The 21,355-nt window shown below is 43.3% G+C and overlaps 1 protein-coding gene across 4 annotated transcripts in view; it reads right to left on the reverse strand.

The window, feature by feature from the left end:
- Nucleotides 1-4,148: 4,148 nt before the first annotated feature.
- The window catches only part of CBFB (core-binding factor subunit beta), a 224,957-nt gene continuing 207,750 nt past the window's right edge, over nucleotides 4,149-21,355 (reverse strand). For 2 of the 4 annotated variants that reach the window (XM_086947682.1, XM_086947684.1), the window contains exon 6: nucleotides 4,149-6,486. In XM_086947682.1, the coding sequence (XP_086803808.1) occupies nucleotides 6,418-6,486 (69 nt within the window). In that variant the 3' untranslated portion in view covers nucleotides 4,149-6,417. Of the gene's footprint in view, nucleotides 6,504-21,355 lie in introns of all 4 variants that reach the window. The other 2 variants (XM_086947685.1, XM_086947683.1) reach the window with 1 other exon arrangement.

Genomic DNA, 21,355 nt, shown 5'->3' on the forward strand with positions numbered 1-21,355 from the left:
CTGGACATTGGACAATGTACAACAGCCAGTTTAAAACACAAGAAAAATTCTAGATAAAAAAAAAAACAACTGAAAGGACAAGTAGACACTAGCTGCAGGTTTTAAGATGCAACAACTTGAATCAACATTTTTTTTATACTAAAGAAGTAGATATCCAAAAACACATTTCTCATAGGAAACCGTTTGTAAATGGCCAACTGGAAACCAAATATACACAAACTATGCAAGACAGTTAAAGGATGGCATCACTCGCTGCTTGTTTTATTTCAAGAGTGTTTGGGTTGGGGAGGGTTAATGTTGAGGCTTTTTATGTGTACCATCCTCTGCATTGCTTGTGGTACCATCTTTTTTTATGGTGTCAACATCTTCAAACACCTGCATCTTCATAGATTGTTGCAATGTTCACTCCCATTATCACTTGTAACCACTGAGCATTTCCAGACCTGCCAACTTCTACACATTTTTCACCCTGTCAGAGGAGCAGATCAGGGCCTTAGGCGGGCGGGGCTTGATGCTGGGTCCTGGGGTGTTTCCACACCCAGTACTGGACATCGACGGTGCGACCTTGATATCCACTCCATGAAGGGGTGTCAAGTCCACATTTTGATCCACCGTGTGATGTCTGCTCTTCACCGGGTGTCGCTGTGAAGGGAGCAGATACTGTGGATACACTGTGATACCGCGTGTGTGGTAGGTCTGTGTTTGGTGGCATCTGACTGGAGTCAGTGGAAGAAGGGGAACAGCAATTTAAAGGTTGTCATTGAGATTTTAAGGGTGATCAACAAATTCTGTATTGTTGCTGGATATAACCAACACATAGTGAATGTCCTGTACCATATACGCTGGAGTTTTAAAAACTGATCTCTTTAAATACAACAAGATATGACTGTACCAGCTTCATATGAACACCTGAATGAGTTGCAAACACAATATATACAATAGGATATGAAAAATTCAGAATAAATGCACTCTCAATATTATGAATCGTGTAGTGAGGTCACAGAGGTGCCGTTTAAGCCTTTGGTCAGCAGCTATAACAGTAAATGTAAAACTTTGGTACCGACTAGGGATCTGGAGACGGGAATAAAAGGCCATTTATTCAGAGAGAGTGGTGTGTCTTCCAGGCAGGAGACAGTTAAAGCTGTCTGCTCAATAGAGCACGAAATGTGTATTTTCACTGTAAAATTCAGTAACAGTATTGACCAACCATAGAGATATAGGTTGCACCAAAAACAATCAATGTGCTATATGCTTTTAAAGCCTTGCAGAAACACAGCAGACAATGCAATATGTGTAATATATGATGATGCAGAAATGTATCCATTCATACTGACAGACTCAAAAACATTTATTTTTCTGTCATAACTGATTTGCAAAAAATAAAAATGAACTCGCAGAAACAACTATGACATACTGCAGTCATTCACTTAAGCATGCATCAATGTGCACGGAAAAGAATACATTTTATAAATTCATGAGTAAGAGTGATGAAAACTTTACACAAAGTACGCTCATCTCCTTTTCCAGTTTCTTTTGAGAAATCATACGTGCAGAGCACATGCACACACCGTCCTGGTTTTAAAAAAATCTAAAAGTGAAGCTGAGGAATTGTACAGAGCCACCCAGGAATGAGTTGTGTGTGCATGGCCCCCTGAATACTGAAGACAGACTATTGTGGTATTGACATATCCAGGGCAGACTATTGAAATCGAAGTATGGAAAGATAAGTATAGATTTTCTATACCCAACTCCACATACATGTACCTAGATGAAACATATAGCTTAAAAGCACATAGATATAGAGTTAAGAATTGTAAAATCTATTCTTCCTCTATATACCGTTACCTTTCGATATTTTCTTCTTCGATATTTTGTCAATGATATTCTTGTATCATGGCATTCCTATTGTCGATATTCAGTAGTACAATCGGAGGTGGCATTACCAGAGACCTTTTAAGGCATGGGCAAAGTGGGCTCTGGCCTAGAGCCCCAGGCTTTCGGGGGGCCCCATGATAGAGCAAACTCTGTTCTCCACACACTGGTGCCCTGATGACCTTGAATGGTTTTTAAACACAGATTGTTTTAAATACCATTTACGTGTAATTTATTTTTTATTTAAAATTAGATCGGATTTCACATATGAGAAGTGGGAGGGTGTCACAGATATTATTTGCAGTAATATTAGTGAGCTGTTGCTGTGTTACAATGTTAAAAACACAAATCACTATCCCTCAATATTAGATGTAAACAAATTTTGAATATGGACAAGTGTGCCTGTGCATTGTCAGTGACCTGGCCACAGAGGGCATGAAAGAGCTGACACTGCATCCTAAATTCAAAGCTATTCTGAACAGGGGTCCCCAAAATATGTTTGGCCCAGGGCCCCCAAAATCCTTAAGATGTCCCTGGGCATTACTGCAAGTCGTACACCAAAGGGCCTTTCTGACTGCCAATTCCTATTAAAAAACCACGCCCTTGTGTATCATGACCTGTGATGGGAAGCAAACATTTATATCCACAGAAGCATCATGCCTTGACAGAAAGCCCTGAACTGCTGCTGTGTTACAGTTCCATTGAATAGAGAAAACTTGCTGTGAGAAGGCCTTCAGGCGAAAACGCTGTGCAGTGTGGCTGACGCGCCATGTTACACAGATTTCTCTTTGGTTTAATTTGTGGAGAATAAAAAGTAGCTGACACAATTTCCTGCAACTTCAGATGTGCCGTCTAAACTTCTTATTTACTTGCTGCGGTGGGCTCAGACCAGAGCTGGGCGGATTGCTGGTATTACGCAGAAGGCCTCACAGTCTCGTGGTAAGAGAGAGCACGCTCGCGCATAGCAGTGGGTAGTAATGGAAAGGAAGGAAGGACACCCAACAACGACTCAGAATGCATGTTTGAAATGTGTCAGCAAAGGGCTCTCCATCCGTCTGATGCTCCGTGGGGTAAGTCAGAACCTCCAGCTCAAATTAGTCCATCTCTTCAGAGTGCTTAATTTGTAAATAAACAAGTGCCAGGGCCCAAGGTATTGCACAGGAAGTCCCTGCAGGTTACACTATGGACTGGAACTGCTGTTACAGCCACATGCCAGTATAAACACTCCCTAGTAAATATCACAATCTCGTAAATGTGACTGTTTGGACAATTCCAGGCCACCCAAAGCAGTTAAGAATGGAGGGATGTTCTAGAATTATTTTTTATATGTCTATTTAATTGTTAAACTGATGTGCTCAGTACAGAAGTAGGTAAACAGCGCCACCATGTAGCAGAATGTCATAAGTACAGGTGTTAACAATTAAGTACCGGTGCTGAGCACTGGAAAACAACAGCACAAATTAAGCACTGATTCGGAGCTTGCTTTTGCTGAGATTTGAGGAGTGGAAAAACTCCCCATTCACTAATGGGTGCAGGCTGCCACCATAGAATCTTTTGGACTACCAGCTAAACGTAGAAGTCAGTGGCGAACAAGAAAAGCCACAGGGTCTGTGAGAGCAAGGAAAATACAACCACCGCCTGTGGTTAGCTAGTAAAAGACGTCATTGTGTCTAGGTGCCATTGTGCACACTGCACTATTGATAGTTCCGTAGAAGTGCCGGCCTCCCACCTTACATTAAAGGTAACATTTGCACATCTAGGGCCCATGAAATAATGCAGATATTTTCTTAAGTCTCCCTTCGTTTAGAAATGACCCCTTGGAAGTTTAAGCTGTGACTCTGCATCTCCTGATAAGTGGCAGAAGGAAACAGAATACAAATTATGTGGTAATAAGAGGGCAGTGCATGAGAACCTGTGAGCACACAATGCAAAAACCATCAGATTGAGTAAAAAACAAAAAGAAAGAACCTGATATTAGCAACCCTAATTTTTGAGACAGTTCTGGGCGTCAGTATTGAAATTTGTACCTGCCATAAAAAGCTCTCGGCTTTTAAAATCAATATATATTAGCAATAATTACCTGAGCTGAAATACTCGATTGTAACCTTTCCCTCTTATCAGTAATAAACAAGGGTGTGCAAAGCTAGGCAAGTTTGCTTCTGCACACTTCGTATTTTTTTAAACTTCAGCCAATTGATTACCTTCACAAACGTAGTGATTTTTTTAAAGCAGGTTGAAAATCCCACAAAGGGTTGTTTTTTTTTGGGGGGGTGGGGGGGGGGGGGAAGTCAAACTACATCTGCAGAAAAGGTCTGAGTGGTGATAAAATGTCCTGCAAAAGGTCTTCTTCCTGTGGAAATGTTTGTCAGCCAGAAAAAGTTTGAGAAGTTGTGATCTTTGCTCAACTTAATTTGAGGAGTTAAACTTTCGACTATATATACGCTTTTAAAGATAATTTTTATCGAAATAAAGCCAATTGACTGACTGTATATATCAGACAGCATGAAGTGGGGGCACGTTATAGCCCTACACACGGTGCTGTCTACGGGAGAACGAGGAAGAAAAAACAACTAGAGGAGCATAGCAGAGCAAAATCAAGTTCAGTACTTTAAGAGCAAATTGTAGGATAACTGTTGTAATCAAAAGGAGAGCCACAAACAGGAAATAATCCAGGACAGAGGGATTTTCTTTCAGCTTCCAATTCTGATCCAGAGAGCCATATTTGAAATCAGTCTTTAAAACAGTTCACACATAACATTTCTGCTTTGTAATAGAGTTGAGTCTTTTTACAGCATTTATAAACTTGAACATATCTGTCCAGCAAAGGTGCATGATGAGATTTCCCCTGAGTAACACAATGTAGTCAAGTGGGAACGCCGGGAACTTGGAAATATTGGTATTTTGATCATAAATTGGCCACCAGACTATATCTGAAAAACAGACTGAGATTACTCCCAGATTTGGTTTACTACCAGAATATTGAGTTTAAACATTGTGCTATAAAAACATTGTACCTAGAACATCAAGTACCGCAACAATTGTGAAGGTAAGTATATACAGACAAGTATGGATCCACTATTCTTAACTCCAGATTTTAGTACCTTAGATTACATATTTCATGAGGATATGTGGAGGAATTTCCTTGAGGAAGGGCCCCTCTTGAGATGGAACCTAATTCCCTGAGACTCAGCCGAACGCTGAGAGCTTCCAAGTATCTATACTAATTCTTGTGTTTACCGTGCATCAATGCCACGCTGGGGGACAAGAAAGAGATTATTGCTGCCATCATGAGGGCATCAGTTCTAATTACGATGGTGATTCTTAGGAAGTGGGTCACTGGTTTTTGGGAACTTTACTGTATCTACAAACTAAAATATCACTACATGGATCACTAAAAAAGAAATTGTGTTTAACCGTTCTATACTCTATGACGCTTTCAAGGCCCTGCAGCTTAAGATTACTTTGCAGTCACTAGGTTATAATGCTGTCATTCCATGAGATGTCTCATTTTTCATAAACCACAATCAAAGCATAACCTAGAATTCTGCTTGCTTGTAACTACTCCATTTGTGCAGATCTTTATACTTTGCCCATTTTTAATCACTCAATCGCATCAGATGTGGAACTCAGTTACCGGTGGGGGGCAAAAATTACAGAAGCATCTTACTTTCAGGTTCTTCGGGTTGGATGATTGAATGTGGAAGATCCAGTCAATGCTAGATTTTTCTGAAAACATCTGGAAAATCCATTTTTAACATCTGAGTGAAGTCACAAATAAGATATATGCTCCATTCGCAGTAAACCGGATCCAACAACATTAAAGCAGCTATCGGAAGAGGAATCCCTTAGCTGGGTAAACACATGAATATTGGCATCACACAGTGTCTGATTTTGCTGTTAGGCCTGTTCAAGATGAAGCCAACATACAGCAAAGGTGCAGACATTATTGATCAGGAGCAGGACAGGAATGTCAGATAAAAGTGTACCCATGGCACTGTGCTGCTGAACTCGGCCTGGACATGTACTCCAGTTGTATATCAGCGTGTACATACATAGCAGATTTGGAACTCCTAAGGAGGCATACAGTATCTAAAATAAGGCAAAATAACATGAATAGCAAACATTTTAAAAAACCTAATACAAACAAATTACAAACATAAGAACATTGTAACTCCATGGCTTCCAAGCAGTTGAAGGAAACTTTCTGCTTCATATGAGAAGTTTTGACCTGTGTTGTCTTTCTTGTCAGACAATCACATATTATTTCCATCTGATAGTGCCATCAAAATAAGCTTGCATAGAAAAAAATATATAAAAATTCACACAGATTGACTATTGTCTACATGCTTAAAATTGCAAACGTGAGTATCGGAACATGAACATAGTGCAAACTGTGGCAGTTCGTGGTGAGGTTGTGTCTGCCGCATGTCGAGGAAGAGATATACACCCAGTAATCACAGTTTCTGGTCTTTGATATCATTGTCTTCACCCGTGTACACATGATAAATCTTCACAGATCCATGGTACATTTGTGCCTCATGTGGATCAACGTAGCTTGAGGTCATCCCCACTTCCAAGGTTTGAGCCAGGGCTAGGGTCTTGTTGTCTTCTTGCCTGCATCATCAAAAGGACTGTTTAGGATTAGAACATGAGATTTCAAAGTCAAAGTTAGCAGTGACAAAGACAGAAGATTATTTATTTATTTTTGTTCTGAAGTCAACTCTAAGATACATAAACATTCTAAACATGCACAATATGGAGGTATAGAGAGTCACCATTTATTGTAACTAACACAAAGAACACAGAGGCTGAGAACTTTTTTCTTGACACAGTATACAATCAGGAAGTTATGACAAATGTGAATAATTACGATTTGTTAAAATGGTGGTTTTCCTACTAAGCAATATCAAAGAGACAGAAGATATTGGTCGAAGGCATTTATCAACTGGAAAAATTCTGACATGATCCAACAGATACTAATACATCTTTTAGGGTAATGGGTGTAAACCCATGGAGGATATATAAACAATGCATGCCCAACATGTCAAGAGCTTATTCATGTAACAATTGTGAAATGGAAAAGTGCAGTGCCACACTCTACGCAATGTAAAGTTCCTCTTTAGAACTTACACACCAGTCACTGGGACACATTATGTAAGTACTCAGCTCTTCAAAGTATGTCTTTATTGCTTATATGAGAAAACCTCAATAATATGGAACTACCTTCAAAACTATAGGACAGTCCATATGTGTTTCACAACTTAAGTCTTTGTTGCTTGCTCAGGCCATAGAAAACTGTACATTCAATGAACTTCAGGCAGTTTATATCGAGGCACTCCATCTGACCGATATCCATTCTAAAGCCTCAAATAATTTAGCTTAGTCATGAAAGATCTCTATTATTTCATTGTTTTTGTACCGGAATATATATTACATATATTGCATAAATTGCACTGTGACAATGGACATAGTAAACCTTTGCATCCAAACAGATTCAAGGGTTTACTATGCCCCGAAGACGCAACAAAGGACTAAGTCATGAAACATGTGAAGCAGTGCAGACATACTTTGTTGTTCTGGGAACTTATATAGAGCCTCCCATTGACTATGTACTGACATGTCTAGAACTATTGGATGGAAAGAGATTCCTACTGCCAGTGTAAACCAGTCTATTGGCATGATTAATTAATTCTATAACTTCTTTTAGGCTAATGTATTACTTTGCCAAAGTTGGATACTGGGACATCTTCATGGCCAAGGAGTAAGAGCCAAATAATGCTGTTATAAATTTATGCCAATGATTTCGGCACTTCTGAAAGACCAATTGTAGGGAGCTGGCTCTGTATATACTATACCAAAGTAAGGTATAGTGTGCACAGAGTCCAGTGGAACCCCAAAGGTAGGCATACGTGAAAGTAGATAATACTTTACTCTCTATTTGTGGTAGTGTGGGCGAGCAGCAAGGCTTTATCAGAGGGTAGTGCTAAACATTTATCTACACACTCAGGCAAGAAATTATGTCACACACTCAAAGACTGAACTCAACCAATATATTTGTATAAAAATATTATTTAGGTATATTTATTTTCTAGAACCAAGCAAGCATGGCAGAGGTAGGTTGAACAATACAAGCAAGCAGAATGGAAATGACTTTGTGATAGGTTTGTAAGTACTTTGAATACAGTTGAAATTACATTTGAATTACTTTTGATTACTTTTTAGAGTACTTTTTCTACTCAGTGTGATATGCCTAGATATCACTCTAGGACATTTCCTAGAGAAAAGGTAAGTAATGCAGATTTTGTATATTTGCAGTTCTTCAAGTTTTCATACAAACCAACTCATCGCTTAAAAGATTTTTCACAGAAAATCAGTCAATGCAATCCTATGGGAGGAAATGAAGTTATCAGTTTACAGGTAAGTACTGTGTTGTGGGAGTTGGTATTCTGGGGTTAGCACCAGGGTTCACCCAGGGTCAAGGATGCGCTCTTCAAGCACCCTCAGCGTCACTAGGGGGGCCGGGTGCTGAGGCCCAATGTTATCCAATGGGGGATAGAGGTCTCCGCTTGGTGGCTGCCAACGAGCAGGCCACAAGATTGTGGGAGCAAAGCTCCTGGTGTTAGGCTCAGGGCAAAGGGGGATCAGAGTTAGCACACAAGCTGCACTTGCAGCGGCACAGGAATGGCTGGGTGCAGGGTGCTGTTTTGGTGTCGGGAGCCCTGTTGTTTTCAATAGGGATTCTCTGGTTGCAACAAATACTGCAGGCTTGGGGATGAAGATCTTCTGGAGGTGATCATCAGTTGGAGAGGTGAGCTGGGATGCACGGGGATGCTGGGACCCTGTTGGTTTGTCCACCAAAGGCTGTGGGACGTTGGGTGCAGGGGTGTCTTTAGGCGTCAGGTTTTTCTTACCAGCTTTGGTCACGGTCGGAGGGATCATTCAGAAAGGGACTGCAGGCATTGATTGGAGATTTGAGGCAGGTCAGAGATCACCAGATCTCAGGTCAGGATCACCGGGGAGACCTCCTCGTGGATGTGGGCCACTCGAACTCAGGCTATCGGCGTCGGGTGCAGAGTGGTGCAGACTCGCTGATTTGGCCTAAGCCAGAGCCTGTGGGTGAGGAAATCCGGTGCTCACGGGAGACAAAGTCTTAGTTTTGGAAGGCAGGGCAGGTCCTCCGGGTTCTTGGGGGCTGCTGGCTGTAGAACACACCGGGATTTCACTGGAGCAGGTTCGAGGTGGGGACTGGCCGGTAGGGCTGGGGCCAAGTCAGTGGGCGTCCTCCTCTTCTTAATTCAGCACAGCTTCTCATGTCCTTTTTTAGGTCTCGGCTAGCCGCGCGGAAGCGCGTCTCCGCCGAGAACCTTTTGTTGGCGAGTGTGCTTCCCAGGAGACACTCCTGGCCGCGCGCAGGCGATTCTAAAGTGGCACGCGCACAAGTACGAGCGCTGCGCGAAGCTCCCACACAACACACGCATGCGCATACATAGAAGCGCACACGCACGCACATACATACAGAACCCCCCCACTCATACACACACGCGCGCACACACACACACACACACACACACAAGTGCACCCCCTATTATGCAACCCTCAAGTGGGAGGGGCAAATCCCTCTCTCTGGTTCGCTGGGTCCCCCATCTGCAAGATGGCAGGGACTGAAAGTTGTGCATCACCTCACTTCCCCCACCTGAGTTGGGCCCACCTGCCTCCTCACTTGGTTTTCCCACCGATTCTCCCACCCAAAGTGGGGGTCAGAACCGGTGGTTGCAGTTGCTGGAAGCAGTGAATGGCTGGGGTAGCTCACAAAGGCGGCAGGCTTTTCAAGCTTCCCCCTTCATGGACCCTGCACATCCTGGGGGAGAAGGCTTAGCATCTCGTCCCAAGATGTGCATTGTTTCAGACCCCCGATAGCAGCAGGCTCTCAACCCACAACAGTTTGGTAAAATGTGGGGACAGCCATGCAAAAAGAGGGCACTTTCTTACACAAATGGATTCTGATAAATTTGTAGGGCAAATAAGCTTCAGTATATTTTCAGGATCAACTAATACAATTAATACAGCACAACAAAAATGAGTGGTACATGTTTAGAGCCACAGGGATTTTGATTATTAGCACCAAAACGATAAGACTTCTTTATCAGTAAATATTAACATATCCTTTGTTTTAACCTCTTCCATGGGGCGGACGGCCCCCGTCCATCTGACGTCACGGTGGACGTGTGCGTCGGACAGCTGTGGGCCGTCCGATTCGCGCAACCGTAAAATACACCCGCACAGCGAAGAAATGTGCACCGCATCGAAGCGGTTAATGAGTGCTGGCCGACTCCGAGACAAAAGCAAGTAGCAAATCTATAGATACTGGCACATTTCTACAGCCAAGTGTTAGAAGTAGATTTCAAGGTCCAATGGGAATTGTGTTGCTGCAAGACTTATAAATACTGGTATATCTCCAGAGTCAATGGATGCATACAGACTAAAATTAAATATCAGAGCCACTGTATGAACTCAGTCTCATCCATGAAATTAATGGATGCCAGCCAATGGCAACCAGAGCACTTGTTAAACATGTTGACACTTGTATGAGCCTTTGAATGAGGAATGCAGTTGTAGGGTTATTAAACACACCCACTCTAAAAGTTAAAGATAATATATATATATGTATGTATATATATATATATATATATATATATATATATATATATATATATATATATATATATATATATATATATAAATATATATATATATATATTAGACATATCAAAAAACTTCATCTGCAGGACACATAGCTAATTTCATAACTATATCCATAATTGCTCCCACCACCCGTAGTACAAAATGAGGTTATTCTTCAGTCAACAAGCTTCTCTCATCCAGATGGCTGCAAAATGTTTACTCACCTTAACAAAGATGGTTTCTTATCGATCAGCAGAGAATAGTCTAATGCAGCTCCACCTCAAAAAATATCTAAAAGGAAACATGCTGGGTTTGAAGTGCTAGGTACTGGCCACAGCCTACCTTTTAAAAAGGTCAATGTATGTATGCACTGCTGTGCTGAAAAACCTGTTGATTAACATTATGTCAGTGACCTCAGAGGAGGAGCATTTCTATTGCTATATTTTCGACTGGTGCATATTTTGGAAAGGTTTCAGAATTAGAAAAAAAAGAGTTTTCTGTTAATAAAAAAAGGCAATGCCACAGGGCCCAAATATTGAATCAATATCACTGTATGTGCTTGTAAATTAGGAATAGGAAACAAACTCAGTTGTCGGATGTTGTGATTCAGGTTTAACACCATCTAGGCAATGATTTTAAAAGAAGTTAAAATGTGCCAAATTTTTTTTTTCTCAGTGGATATCCTGTTTGATCGTTAATTCTGCAAGAGGTTGCTAGCTTTTTCACATAAGTATTATAGATTTAATTTTTCTAGGAAAGCATTATGTAAAAAAACGTATTGTATGCTTCATAAATGCTTCTGGCCTTAAGAGAAACGTAAATATTCAATAAAGTCAATTTATTCACTTTTTACGTTAAAGTAGTTCTTCGAAGGGACTCACATTTGCATAGGAATAACGCTGCTGCCATTATGAGTTTCAGATATTTACATTCCACACAATAAATAATTGGATATTGCTATTCTACCACACTGATGTGAGCTAGATTGAATATGTTCTGCCTAGGAAGGCATTCAATATCTTAGCCACTGATGCATTTTAAGGTCAGTTTCCCCATGACGTTGAATCAATGGAGATTTTGATTAATGCGTCTAACAATTATCGTATTTTAATGCTGGTCGGATGAAATATGGCTCTGTCTGTCACTTATTTGCATACGGTTGGTTCTACTGCACTTAGGAAGGGATTGGAGAGATTGCGTTTTCAATTGAAACAGGGGGCTCTAGAAGTACATGAAAGAATGATGCTTTTAGCCAAAGTATGAATTATGTAATAACTCAAATCTAAAAACAGAGACCTTGAGTCAGTTTCAATTTTTCTCTAACCCACAACCATTTTTTTTTAACCACAAAGTTCATCTTCAGATCCTTTTTTGGATTTGGGTGTTTTCCTATTACACATTTTAATATTCCTGTTTGACATCAATAACAAGCTGCCGTTAAGATGAAAAGAGAAAGCTTGTTACTAAATGACTAGCACTTTTTGCTTCCAGTTTAAAAACGCCCAGTCAAGCAGCCAAAAGCATTTTTAAAAATCTACATCCATTTTCTCCCTATGTCTCATGCGCTGAACAGGATTTCTGGATGACATTTTCTGTTTATTTCATTTTTCCACTCATAGTAAGCCACACCCCGCAAAGCCATGCAAACCGCAGCCCGGTAAATGGCAGACAGATGGATACCACACCCTGTCCTTCCGATGGGAGGAGCAACAGTTACTGCTTCAGAGATTGAAAGTGAAACCATATACATTTGTGGAGAAATTCCTAGTTGGATCTCACTCCCTGTAATTAGGTGGTAACAATGAACATACCCAAAAGAGACCTCAAAGTCCCTGCACTCACACCAAACCTCACTTGTCCAGGAACTCACATCCGAGCCACCTGCCTATTTACAAGGTTATTTCTCTAAGTAGTTAGATATTCCACACGCCTTTTTAGAGAAAGGTTGAAGACCATCGAGAAGCAATATAAATAACTAAATGTGTCGGAGGAAAATGCATCATAGAAAGAGTGGTGGGCACAAAGCGTTGCCCAATGTAGTCCACATTTCTCACAGCCTGAAGCTATAGACTCAAAAGGAAAGGACATAAGTGGATGTTAATGTGAGGATGCAGGTCTTTTCTCAGGGTGAGACTCTACAGCTAAAATGACACCCTGGAAATACATTCAGACACCATAGAAGAGGCAATTTCAATAATGTGCTCATCCATGCCTGCCATAAAAGAGCGAAACTGCATCCATGCTTGATGTGGGCCAGGAGTTTCCCACCATGCATCTCTACACCTATGAGAAATTGGTGGCATTTTATTGGTTTCTGATAAAGGGTAAGCAGTAGCTCGATTCAATTCCAAAGACAGGTTACAGAAATGAGGTTGTACTCATGATGGAAGCGTCGAACGGCTTTACCACTCTGTTAATGTAGGCCAAGATACAGGGATGCACAACCATGTATTCAGGTGCCCCACAGGGAGGTTTTTTAAGTCGATTGCAGCAAGCTTTATATGAATTTATGGAGGGACTGCACTGAAGGCCAACTCAAGAGCAGTTATCCTGGGTGGCCGGTTCCAACGCTAAAATGAAACAGTGACTCAAGCCATACAGACTCTGTGGCTGTGGTCCTTTCTGAAGGGATGCAGATCCTTTTCAATGGCTTTGTTCTGGAGGGAGGTGAAATAATGGAATCCCCAATCAGACTCAGCCAAGTTTGTTGTTTCACAATAAATATAAACGGAATGTCGCATTGATCTCAAACGTAAAGGGAGCGCTCTGCAATGTAATGCGTTAAAGCTAACATAAAACATTCCAGGCAGCTGCAGCCATTTCAAGATGTTTACTAGCCTGAAGCCATCAACAATGGGATGATTTTCTGTTTTTATCTAAGCTCGCCTAAATTCAGTTTTCTTAAGACCAACTTGTGCACTCTTTTGTGGAAAAGTTTATTTTAAGGAAAGAGCAGAAAGTGGTGAAGAGCTAAAACCGTTGCACAAAATGGCTCCTAAATGAACACTCAGTTTTTGGGCTCTTGACTGACGAATTGTTATTTTTTTCAAAAATTTGGGATAAGTGATAAAAGCCACTTAAACCTGATCAATCTCTTGGCTTTTACATTGTTTACACTGGGTTTGTCAAGTTGTGTACCATTCAGCTGTATCCAGAGAATGGATACACAGGTCACCACATCTCCTGAGGTTCTCGTGACTCTGCGGAACAAGTCTATTCCAACGTGGGTGTAGACGAGAAGCGCCAAAGGTAAACTATGCCGGTGTTCGACCGAGTTTCATTATTTGACAACTTACATTGTTAAACAATGTTGTTTGTGTTACAGAGGCTTCACAGACTCATCATTAACACAGTTACAATTCAAACATCCTTCCATGAGTAGGTGAGACTTGGGGCCAAATGTATCAAGATACCCTTTTGCGATTCTCAAATAGCGATTTTTTTAGAATCGCTATTTGAGAATTGCAAAATAGTATGCATCTAGAAATTCTCTATTTTTTTAGCGATTTCTTAAAATTCCTTAATTGCGATTAGCAAATTGCTAATCACAAATAAGGAATAATTTCCCATTCATTTCTATGGGCCAAGAGGCCCGTAGGAATGAATGGAAAGTTATTCTCAATTTGCGATTCGCAATTTGCAAATCGCAAATTGAGAATAATTTCAAGGGTGCAAGGGTGTCTTAAGGACACGCTGCTGCACCCCTGAAATTTACATGTGTGCGCATATGGCGCACATACGTGCCCTAAGGGCAAGTATGAGCGTCACATGGCACCTTTACAAATTGCAAAAAGTGCATTTGTAAAAGAATTCGCAAATTATCACCAACTACAATCCGTCCCTTCCTCCCGGAGTCACCTATCAAAACATTGGTTAGTTCCCTAGTGCTATCAACTCTGGATTACTGCAATGGTCTTTTCCTCAACGCACAATCCAGAGTTATAACTAAACTACAAACTATTCAGAACGCAGCAGCACGTCTGCTCTCTGGCAAAACAAAATATGAACCAATATCAAAAAGCATAAAGGAATACCACTGGCTCACTATCCGCAACAGAATTCATTTCAAGTCCTTATGCATTGTATACAAAGCGCTCAAAAACCAAGGACCACATTTTCTGAAAGAGCAGCTGCAACTGTACAAACCAAGCAGACTATTACGCTCAGCCACCCTCAACCAATTGGTTATTCCTCGCACCAAGACGGTGTCTTGGGGAGATCGACGTTTTTTGGTAGCAGCCCCGAAGCTTTGGAACACTTTACCCCTAAACATCAGGCAGAGCCCCTCCCTCCTTCACTTCCGCAAACTCCTGAAAACATGGCTGTTTGATCAGTGATTCCCCTTCCGCCCCTACTCTCCTCCTCACAAGTTTTTGTCAGCGCCAAGACGCCTGAGGGTATTTGCTGCGCTTTAGAAATGTCAAAAATAAATAAATAAATAAATAAATAAATAAATAAATACAAGTTGGTGGTAATTTGCGATTTCTTAGCCTAAATTTGCAAAACTTAAATGCTTCATACATAGCATTCAAGGAATCGCAATTTGCGATTCCTTAAATGCTTACGCAATATTAAGGAATCGCAAAATTTGCGATTCCTTAATATTGCGAGGCTTTTTAGTTGATACATTCCATTTTCCTAATTTTTTGTCGCAAAAAAAAATGGTTTGATACATCTGCCCCATACTCCTGGACATTCACGAGTAAGTCAGCGGTAAGTCACGCAAACTCACTTAAAATCAATTGTGAACTGTGCCAAAACGGGGATAAAAGGTTCTACAGCAACAACTTACAGAGAGGCACCTTCTTCTAACTGACTGGCAACACATCATTCAGTGCCAGGGGTAAGTCAAGGTCATGCAGATGAGCAACAAACGGTCTGACCTTCAGGCTATTACTCTTGAACACAATGTCGAATTTTCGCAAAACGTTGCCATGGTGATTCCTCTTTTGTTATCACATTTTCTTCCATCTATAAAAAGGTGACAATGAAGATGAGACATGGGACAGACTTCAGAAAGTGACTATGAACAAAGGAAGAACGCCCACACTGCTAAACATGTTCCTGTGTGCTTCCTTGACAATTCCACTCATTGAAAGGATACGCTCTGTTGTTGCTAGGACTCTCTACAGAACAACACGACACACTCTACACAAACTGTGAAAGGGGAAATATATTCCATGTACCCTAAGAAGTCAAGATTTTGTCACCTACTGCTAATGTGTTGGAGAGCCTTTTTTAAAAAAAAATGTCAAACAAATGTGTATGTGTGATTAACCGTTCAATGTCACACAATGTAAATCAGCTGTTTTTCAGGTCTCGCCTTTTCCATTCTGAAGGAATGGGAAATGGTGAGAATTCAAGTGCTCAAAATACTCGTGAAACCACGGGTTTTTTCGTGCGGTTTTCTTCGAGTTCACGTGGTCACAGGCACGCGCTTTTGGGCCATAAACTTTCACGGCCATCTGTTCCCCGATGTCCCTCCCACCCTTCCTTTGATCTTGCCACAAGTTCTTACAGGCTAATGGCCCTCCCCCTCCCCCTCCCCCAGCACAGAGTGCGCATCGCTTGTTTTTTTAGAGCGCTGTGCTCTCACAAGCACTACTTCCTACTTGTCTTTTTTTTAACATTAAATAATGGCAGCCGCGCATCTTGTCTTCCTAGCTATGATGCTCTAATACCATACCCTGATGGGGTATTCTGACACTTTGAATTAATGAATTTGTTCCGAGATTATTTTTTTCAGTTAATTTGTGGGCTTCTAAGCACTCCTTTTCCATCACTCCGCTGCTCTCTAGCTATGCTTGCGCCATAAAACTATCTCCCCTAGGCACTGCAGTAGCATCGGATTGGTCTATGCCGCCTCGCGAGACAGGCTGTGACCGTGGGTAAACCAGTCTATAAATGATGCATGCAGCGACTGGTGGCTGCTGATGATTCTCTTGGAAAGATCAGTGTACAGCAAAATGCAAACATTTAATGTACGTGAATCACACAGCTTACCTGAAGCCGGAGTTCCACGCTGCATACTGTCAATTGTGTATTCCCTTTGTGCACATGAAGGGACATGGCAATGGGGCGCCACGGAGGAGGGGAGGTGGGGAGTGCGCTGCTCGTGAGATACACAATCAGCCCAGTGCAGCCTAACGCACATCAGATGCCACAGGCCTGCGTTACCTTGCGGAATACTTGCTGCCAGCCACGGGTAGATGCGTATTTTCTTTTAGTTTGTACTGCATGTGTGAGGTTTTCAAACACGCTCTCCATCGTATTAAAGATAACCATTGCACTATTTTGCAGGTACGCATGTTATGTACATGCATTCGATACCCCCAATAGCCACCCCGCCCCAATGACAAAGCTGACTTATGTAGATGTAATGCAGAAACCTCTGCGCGGTCCCGGCTTTGTCACCCCTGATCGGCCTGTGAGCTCCTAGGCAATTATTTTATTTTACTGTGCCTCCATTTCGAGATCACTTAATTTGACGGCACCTTTAGTACATCAGATCAGCATATGTGGGGATTGAACCGCGAGCCTTGCGCTCCGGACTCAGCAACTCTGGGCATGCGCCACACCTCTCCCACGCTCTTGTCATTTAACTCTATCCTGTCGCACTCAGGACATGGTAAAAGTATTTGAGGCTCCCTTCTGCCTATCAAATCCCCCTCACCGGGAGATTAAGTGGTTATACCCGACACTCAGGAGATTAGCATGAATCTTTACACTCCTTTTCTTATTTTTTTTTTTTTGCATTGTAGTCATACCTCCAATGCGTAGGAGTGCACAGCTATATCTGGTGTGGACTCAGCCCGCGGGTATGAAAGCATTTTTTTTTAACGCGCACAGCAGCGTTATAGAACGGGGGCACCTTCCTTAGTGTTAGTCCCGTGGGTGATTACGTGATTTGCTCCTAATCACTGGGTGCCTAGCCAAACATGGTGGATCAAGCCTGGTTCCCCTGCTCCAAATGCATACCGAAGGGGGCGCACGTTGCATCACCGACATCGTCTATCCTGTGCTACCTTATATGGAAGCTGAGTTGAAGTCTTTGAAAGAGGCGACTGGAGCCCAATCTCGGCTCCATCGCCTGACCGATCGTCTGGGAACCTAGGCACATCTTGTATGGCTGTTCCTAAATCTAATTTTCCCTTACTTGCTCATTATCCTGCCAGTATTTCTTGCAGGGGTGGGGACGCTTTCCTCTATTTGCAAATACCGTAAACATATATATCTAACACTCTACGGTCCATTTCTTATCCTCATTATGTTTAACATATACCAACCATATCTAACTTGTCACACCCTCACCCACCCTCACCCTCCCTCACACCCCCTCACCCTCACACCCTCACTCACCCCCTCATCCTCACCCCCCTCACAACCCTCTCACCCTCACTCAGCCTCACACCCTCACCCTCACACACTCTCACCCTCACCCTCACACACACACACCCCCTCACCCTCACCCTCACACCCCTCACCCTCACACCCTCACAACACTCAGTGCTACAACACATATGTGTGTGTAGGTGCAAATGCAATGTTCTTGGATTTTCGTCACAATAAAATACACTGAACATAATCTTCACAAAATGTATTTACAAACGTTTAAGCTATTGCCATTATAAATTACAATAACTTTTATTTAAGTATTAATTATTTACAAAATTAAAAGCCATTGTTATTTGTAATATCAATACATCTAAGTCACGTAAATACAACACACATTGCATTACAAATGCTATAGTTGTCACATTTGCGAAAGTTAAAACTATTGACATTGTAACTGACAAAGCTATTAATTTTGCTATTTTCAAAACCAACACGTAAATTAAAAAAGTGTCATTTACAATACCAATCGCTCAAACTTTCCTAATGCGAAAAGTTAAAAGTATGGGCATTGTAAATCACAAAACAAAAAAATAAAATGTCATTTAGAAAACCAATAGCTCAAACTTTCCTACTGCGAGACCTATTGGCAATGCCAGTGCTTGTTTTACAGGCTAACCCTTAAGGATAAGGCGGTGAAGTGACTGGACAGTTTCTATGCTCATTAGTTGAAGCCGGTGCAACCAAGTTGCTGTTGTTGCCCTCAAAATTCGATTGTTTACCAATAAAATATAGACTTTGTGCCCCAAAAAACAGTGCGACGGGCTATTCTAAGCTGGCTCTGCTGCTGCCTGCAGTGCACAGGTATGAGTAACGCTTGCTCTTCTGCTGCCTGCATTGCACAGGTGTGAGTCACACTTGCTCTTCTGCTGCCTGCAGTGCACAGGTGTGAGTCACACTTGCTCTGCTGCTGCCTGCAGTGCACATGTATGAGTCAAGCTTGCTCTGCTGCTGCCTGCAGTGCACAGGTGTGAGTCACTCTTGCTCTTCTGCTGCCTGCAGTGCACAGGTATGGGTCAAGCTTGCTCTGCTGCTGCCTGCAGTGCACAGGTGTGAGTAACACTTGCTCTTCTGCTGCCTGCAGTGCACAGGTATGAGTCACGCTTGCTCTGCTCCTGTCTGCAGTGCACAGGTATGAGTCACACTTGCTCTGCTGCTGCCTGCAGTACACAGGTATGAGTAACGCCTGCTCTTCTGTTGCCAGAAGGGCACATGCATGAGTCAAGCTTGCTCTGCTGCTGCCTGCAGTACACAGGCATGAGTTACGCTTGCTCTTCTGCTGCCTGCAGTGCACAAGTATGAGTCACGCTTGCTCTTCTGCTGCCCGAAGTGCACATGTATGAGTCAAGCTTGCCTTCTGCTGCCTGCAGTGCACAGGTGTGAGTAGTGCTTGCCTTCTGCTGCCTGCATTGCACAGGTATGAGTAACGCTTGCTCTTCTGATGCCTGCAGTGCATAGGTGTGAGCCAAGCTTGCTGTGCTGCTGCCTGCAGTGCACAGGTGTGAGTCACGCTTGCTATGCTGCTACCTGCAGTACACAGGGATGAGTCAAGCCTGCTCTCCTGCTGCCTGAAGGGCATAGATATGAGGCAAGCCTGCTCTGCCAGAAGTGCACAGGCATTATTCACGCTTCCTCTGCTGCTGCCTGAAGTGCTCAGGTATAATTCACACTTGCTCTTCTGATGCCTGCAGTGCACAGGTATTAGTCATGCTTGATCTTCTGCTGCCTGAAGTGCACAGCTATCAGTCATGCTTGCTCTGCTGCAGCCTGCAGTGCACAGATTTGAGTAACGCTTGTTCTGCTGCTGCCTGAAGTGCACAGGTATGAGGCAAGCTTGATCTGCCAGAAGTGCACAGGCATGAGTCACGCTTCCTCTGCTGCTGCTGAAGTGCACAGGTATGAGTCAAGCCTGCTCTGCCAGAAGTGCACAGGTATGAGTCACGCTTCCTCTGCTGCTGCCTGAAGTGCACATGTATGAGTCACGCTTGCTCTGCTGCTGCCTGCGGTGCACAGGTTTGAGTCACAGTTGTTCTTCTGCTGCCTGCAGTGCACAGGTATGAGGCATGCTTGCTCTGCTGCTGTCTGCAGTGCACGGGTAAGAGTCACGCTTGCTATGCTGCTGCATGCATTGCACAGGTATGAGGCAAGCCTGCTCTGCCAGAAGTGCACAGGCATGGGTCATGCTTCCTCTACTGCTGCCTGAAGTGCACAGGTATGAGGCAAGCCTGCTCTGCCAGAATTGCACAGGCACGAGTCACGCTTCCTCTGCTGCTGCCGGAAGTGCACAGGTGTGAGTCAAGCTTGCTCTGCTGCTACCGGAAGTGCACAGGTATCAGTCATGCTTACTCTGCTGCTGCCTGCAGTGCAGAGGTTTGAGTCACACTGCTTGTTTGATGCTGCCTGCAGTGGACAGGTATGAGTCATGCTTGCTCTGCTGCTGTCTGCAGTGCACAGGTATGAATCACCCTTGCTCTGCTGCTGCCTGCTGTGCACAGGTATGAGGCAAGCCTGCTCTGCCAGAAGTGCACAGGTATGAGTCAAGCCTGCTCTGCCAGAAGTGCACAGGTATGAGTCACGCTTCCTCTGCTGCTGCCTGAAGGGCACAGGTATGAGTCACGCTCCCTCTGCTGCTGCCTGAAGTGCACAGGTATGAGTCACGCTCCCTCTGCTGCTGCCTGAAGTGCACAGGTATGAGTCACGTTCCCTCTGCTGCTGCCTGAAGTGCACAAGTATGAGTCAAGCCTGCTCTGACAGAAGTGCACAGGTATGAGTCAAGCCTGCTCTGCCAGAAGTGCACAGGTATGAGTCACGCTTCCTCTGCTGCTGCCTGAAGTGCACAGGTATGAGTCACGCTTCCTCTGCTGCTGCCTGAAGTGCATATGCATGAGTCACGCTCCCTCTGCTGCTGCCTGAAGTGCACAAGTATGAGTCAAGCATGCTCTGCCAGAAGCGCACAGGTATGAGGCAAGCCTGCTCTGCCAGAAGTGCACAGGTATGAGTCACGCTTCCTCTGCTGCTGCCTGAAGTGCACAGGTATGAGTCACGCTTCCTCTGCTGCTGCCTGAAGTGCACATGCATGAGTCACGCTCCCTCTGCTGCTGCCTGAAGTGCACAAGTATGAGTCAAGCCTGCTCTGCCAGAAGTGCACAGGTATGGGTCAAGCCTGCTCTGCCAGAAGTGCACAGGTATGAGTCACACTTCCTCTGCTGCTGCCTGAAGTGCACAGGTATGAGTCACGCTGCCTCTTCTGCTGCCTGAAGTGCACAAGTATGAGTCAAGCCTGCTCTGCCAGAAGTGCACAAGTATGAGTCAAGCCTGCTCTGCCAGAAGTGCACAGGTATGAGTCACGCTTCCTCTGCTGCTGCATGAAGTGCACAGGTATGAGTCACACTGCCTCTGCTGCTGCCTG

This window comes from Lissotriton vulgaris, chromosome 12, assembly GCF_964263255.1.
Source record: "Lissotriton vulgaris chromosome 12, aLisVul1.2, whole genome shotgun sequence".
NCBI classification, from domain to species: Eukaryota; Metazoa; Chordata; class Amphibia; order Caudata; family Salamandridae; genus Lissotriton; species Lissotriton vulgaris.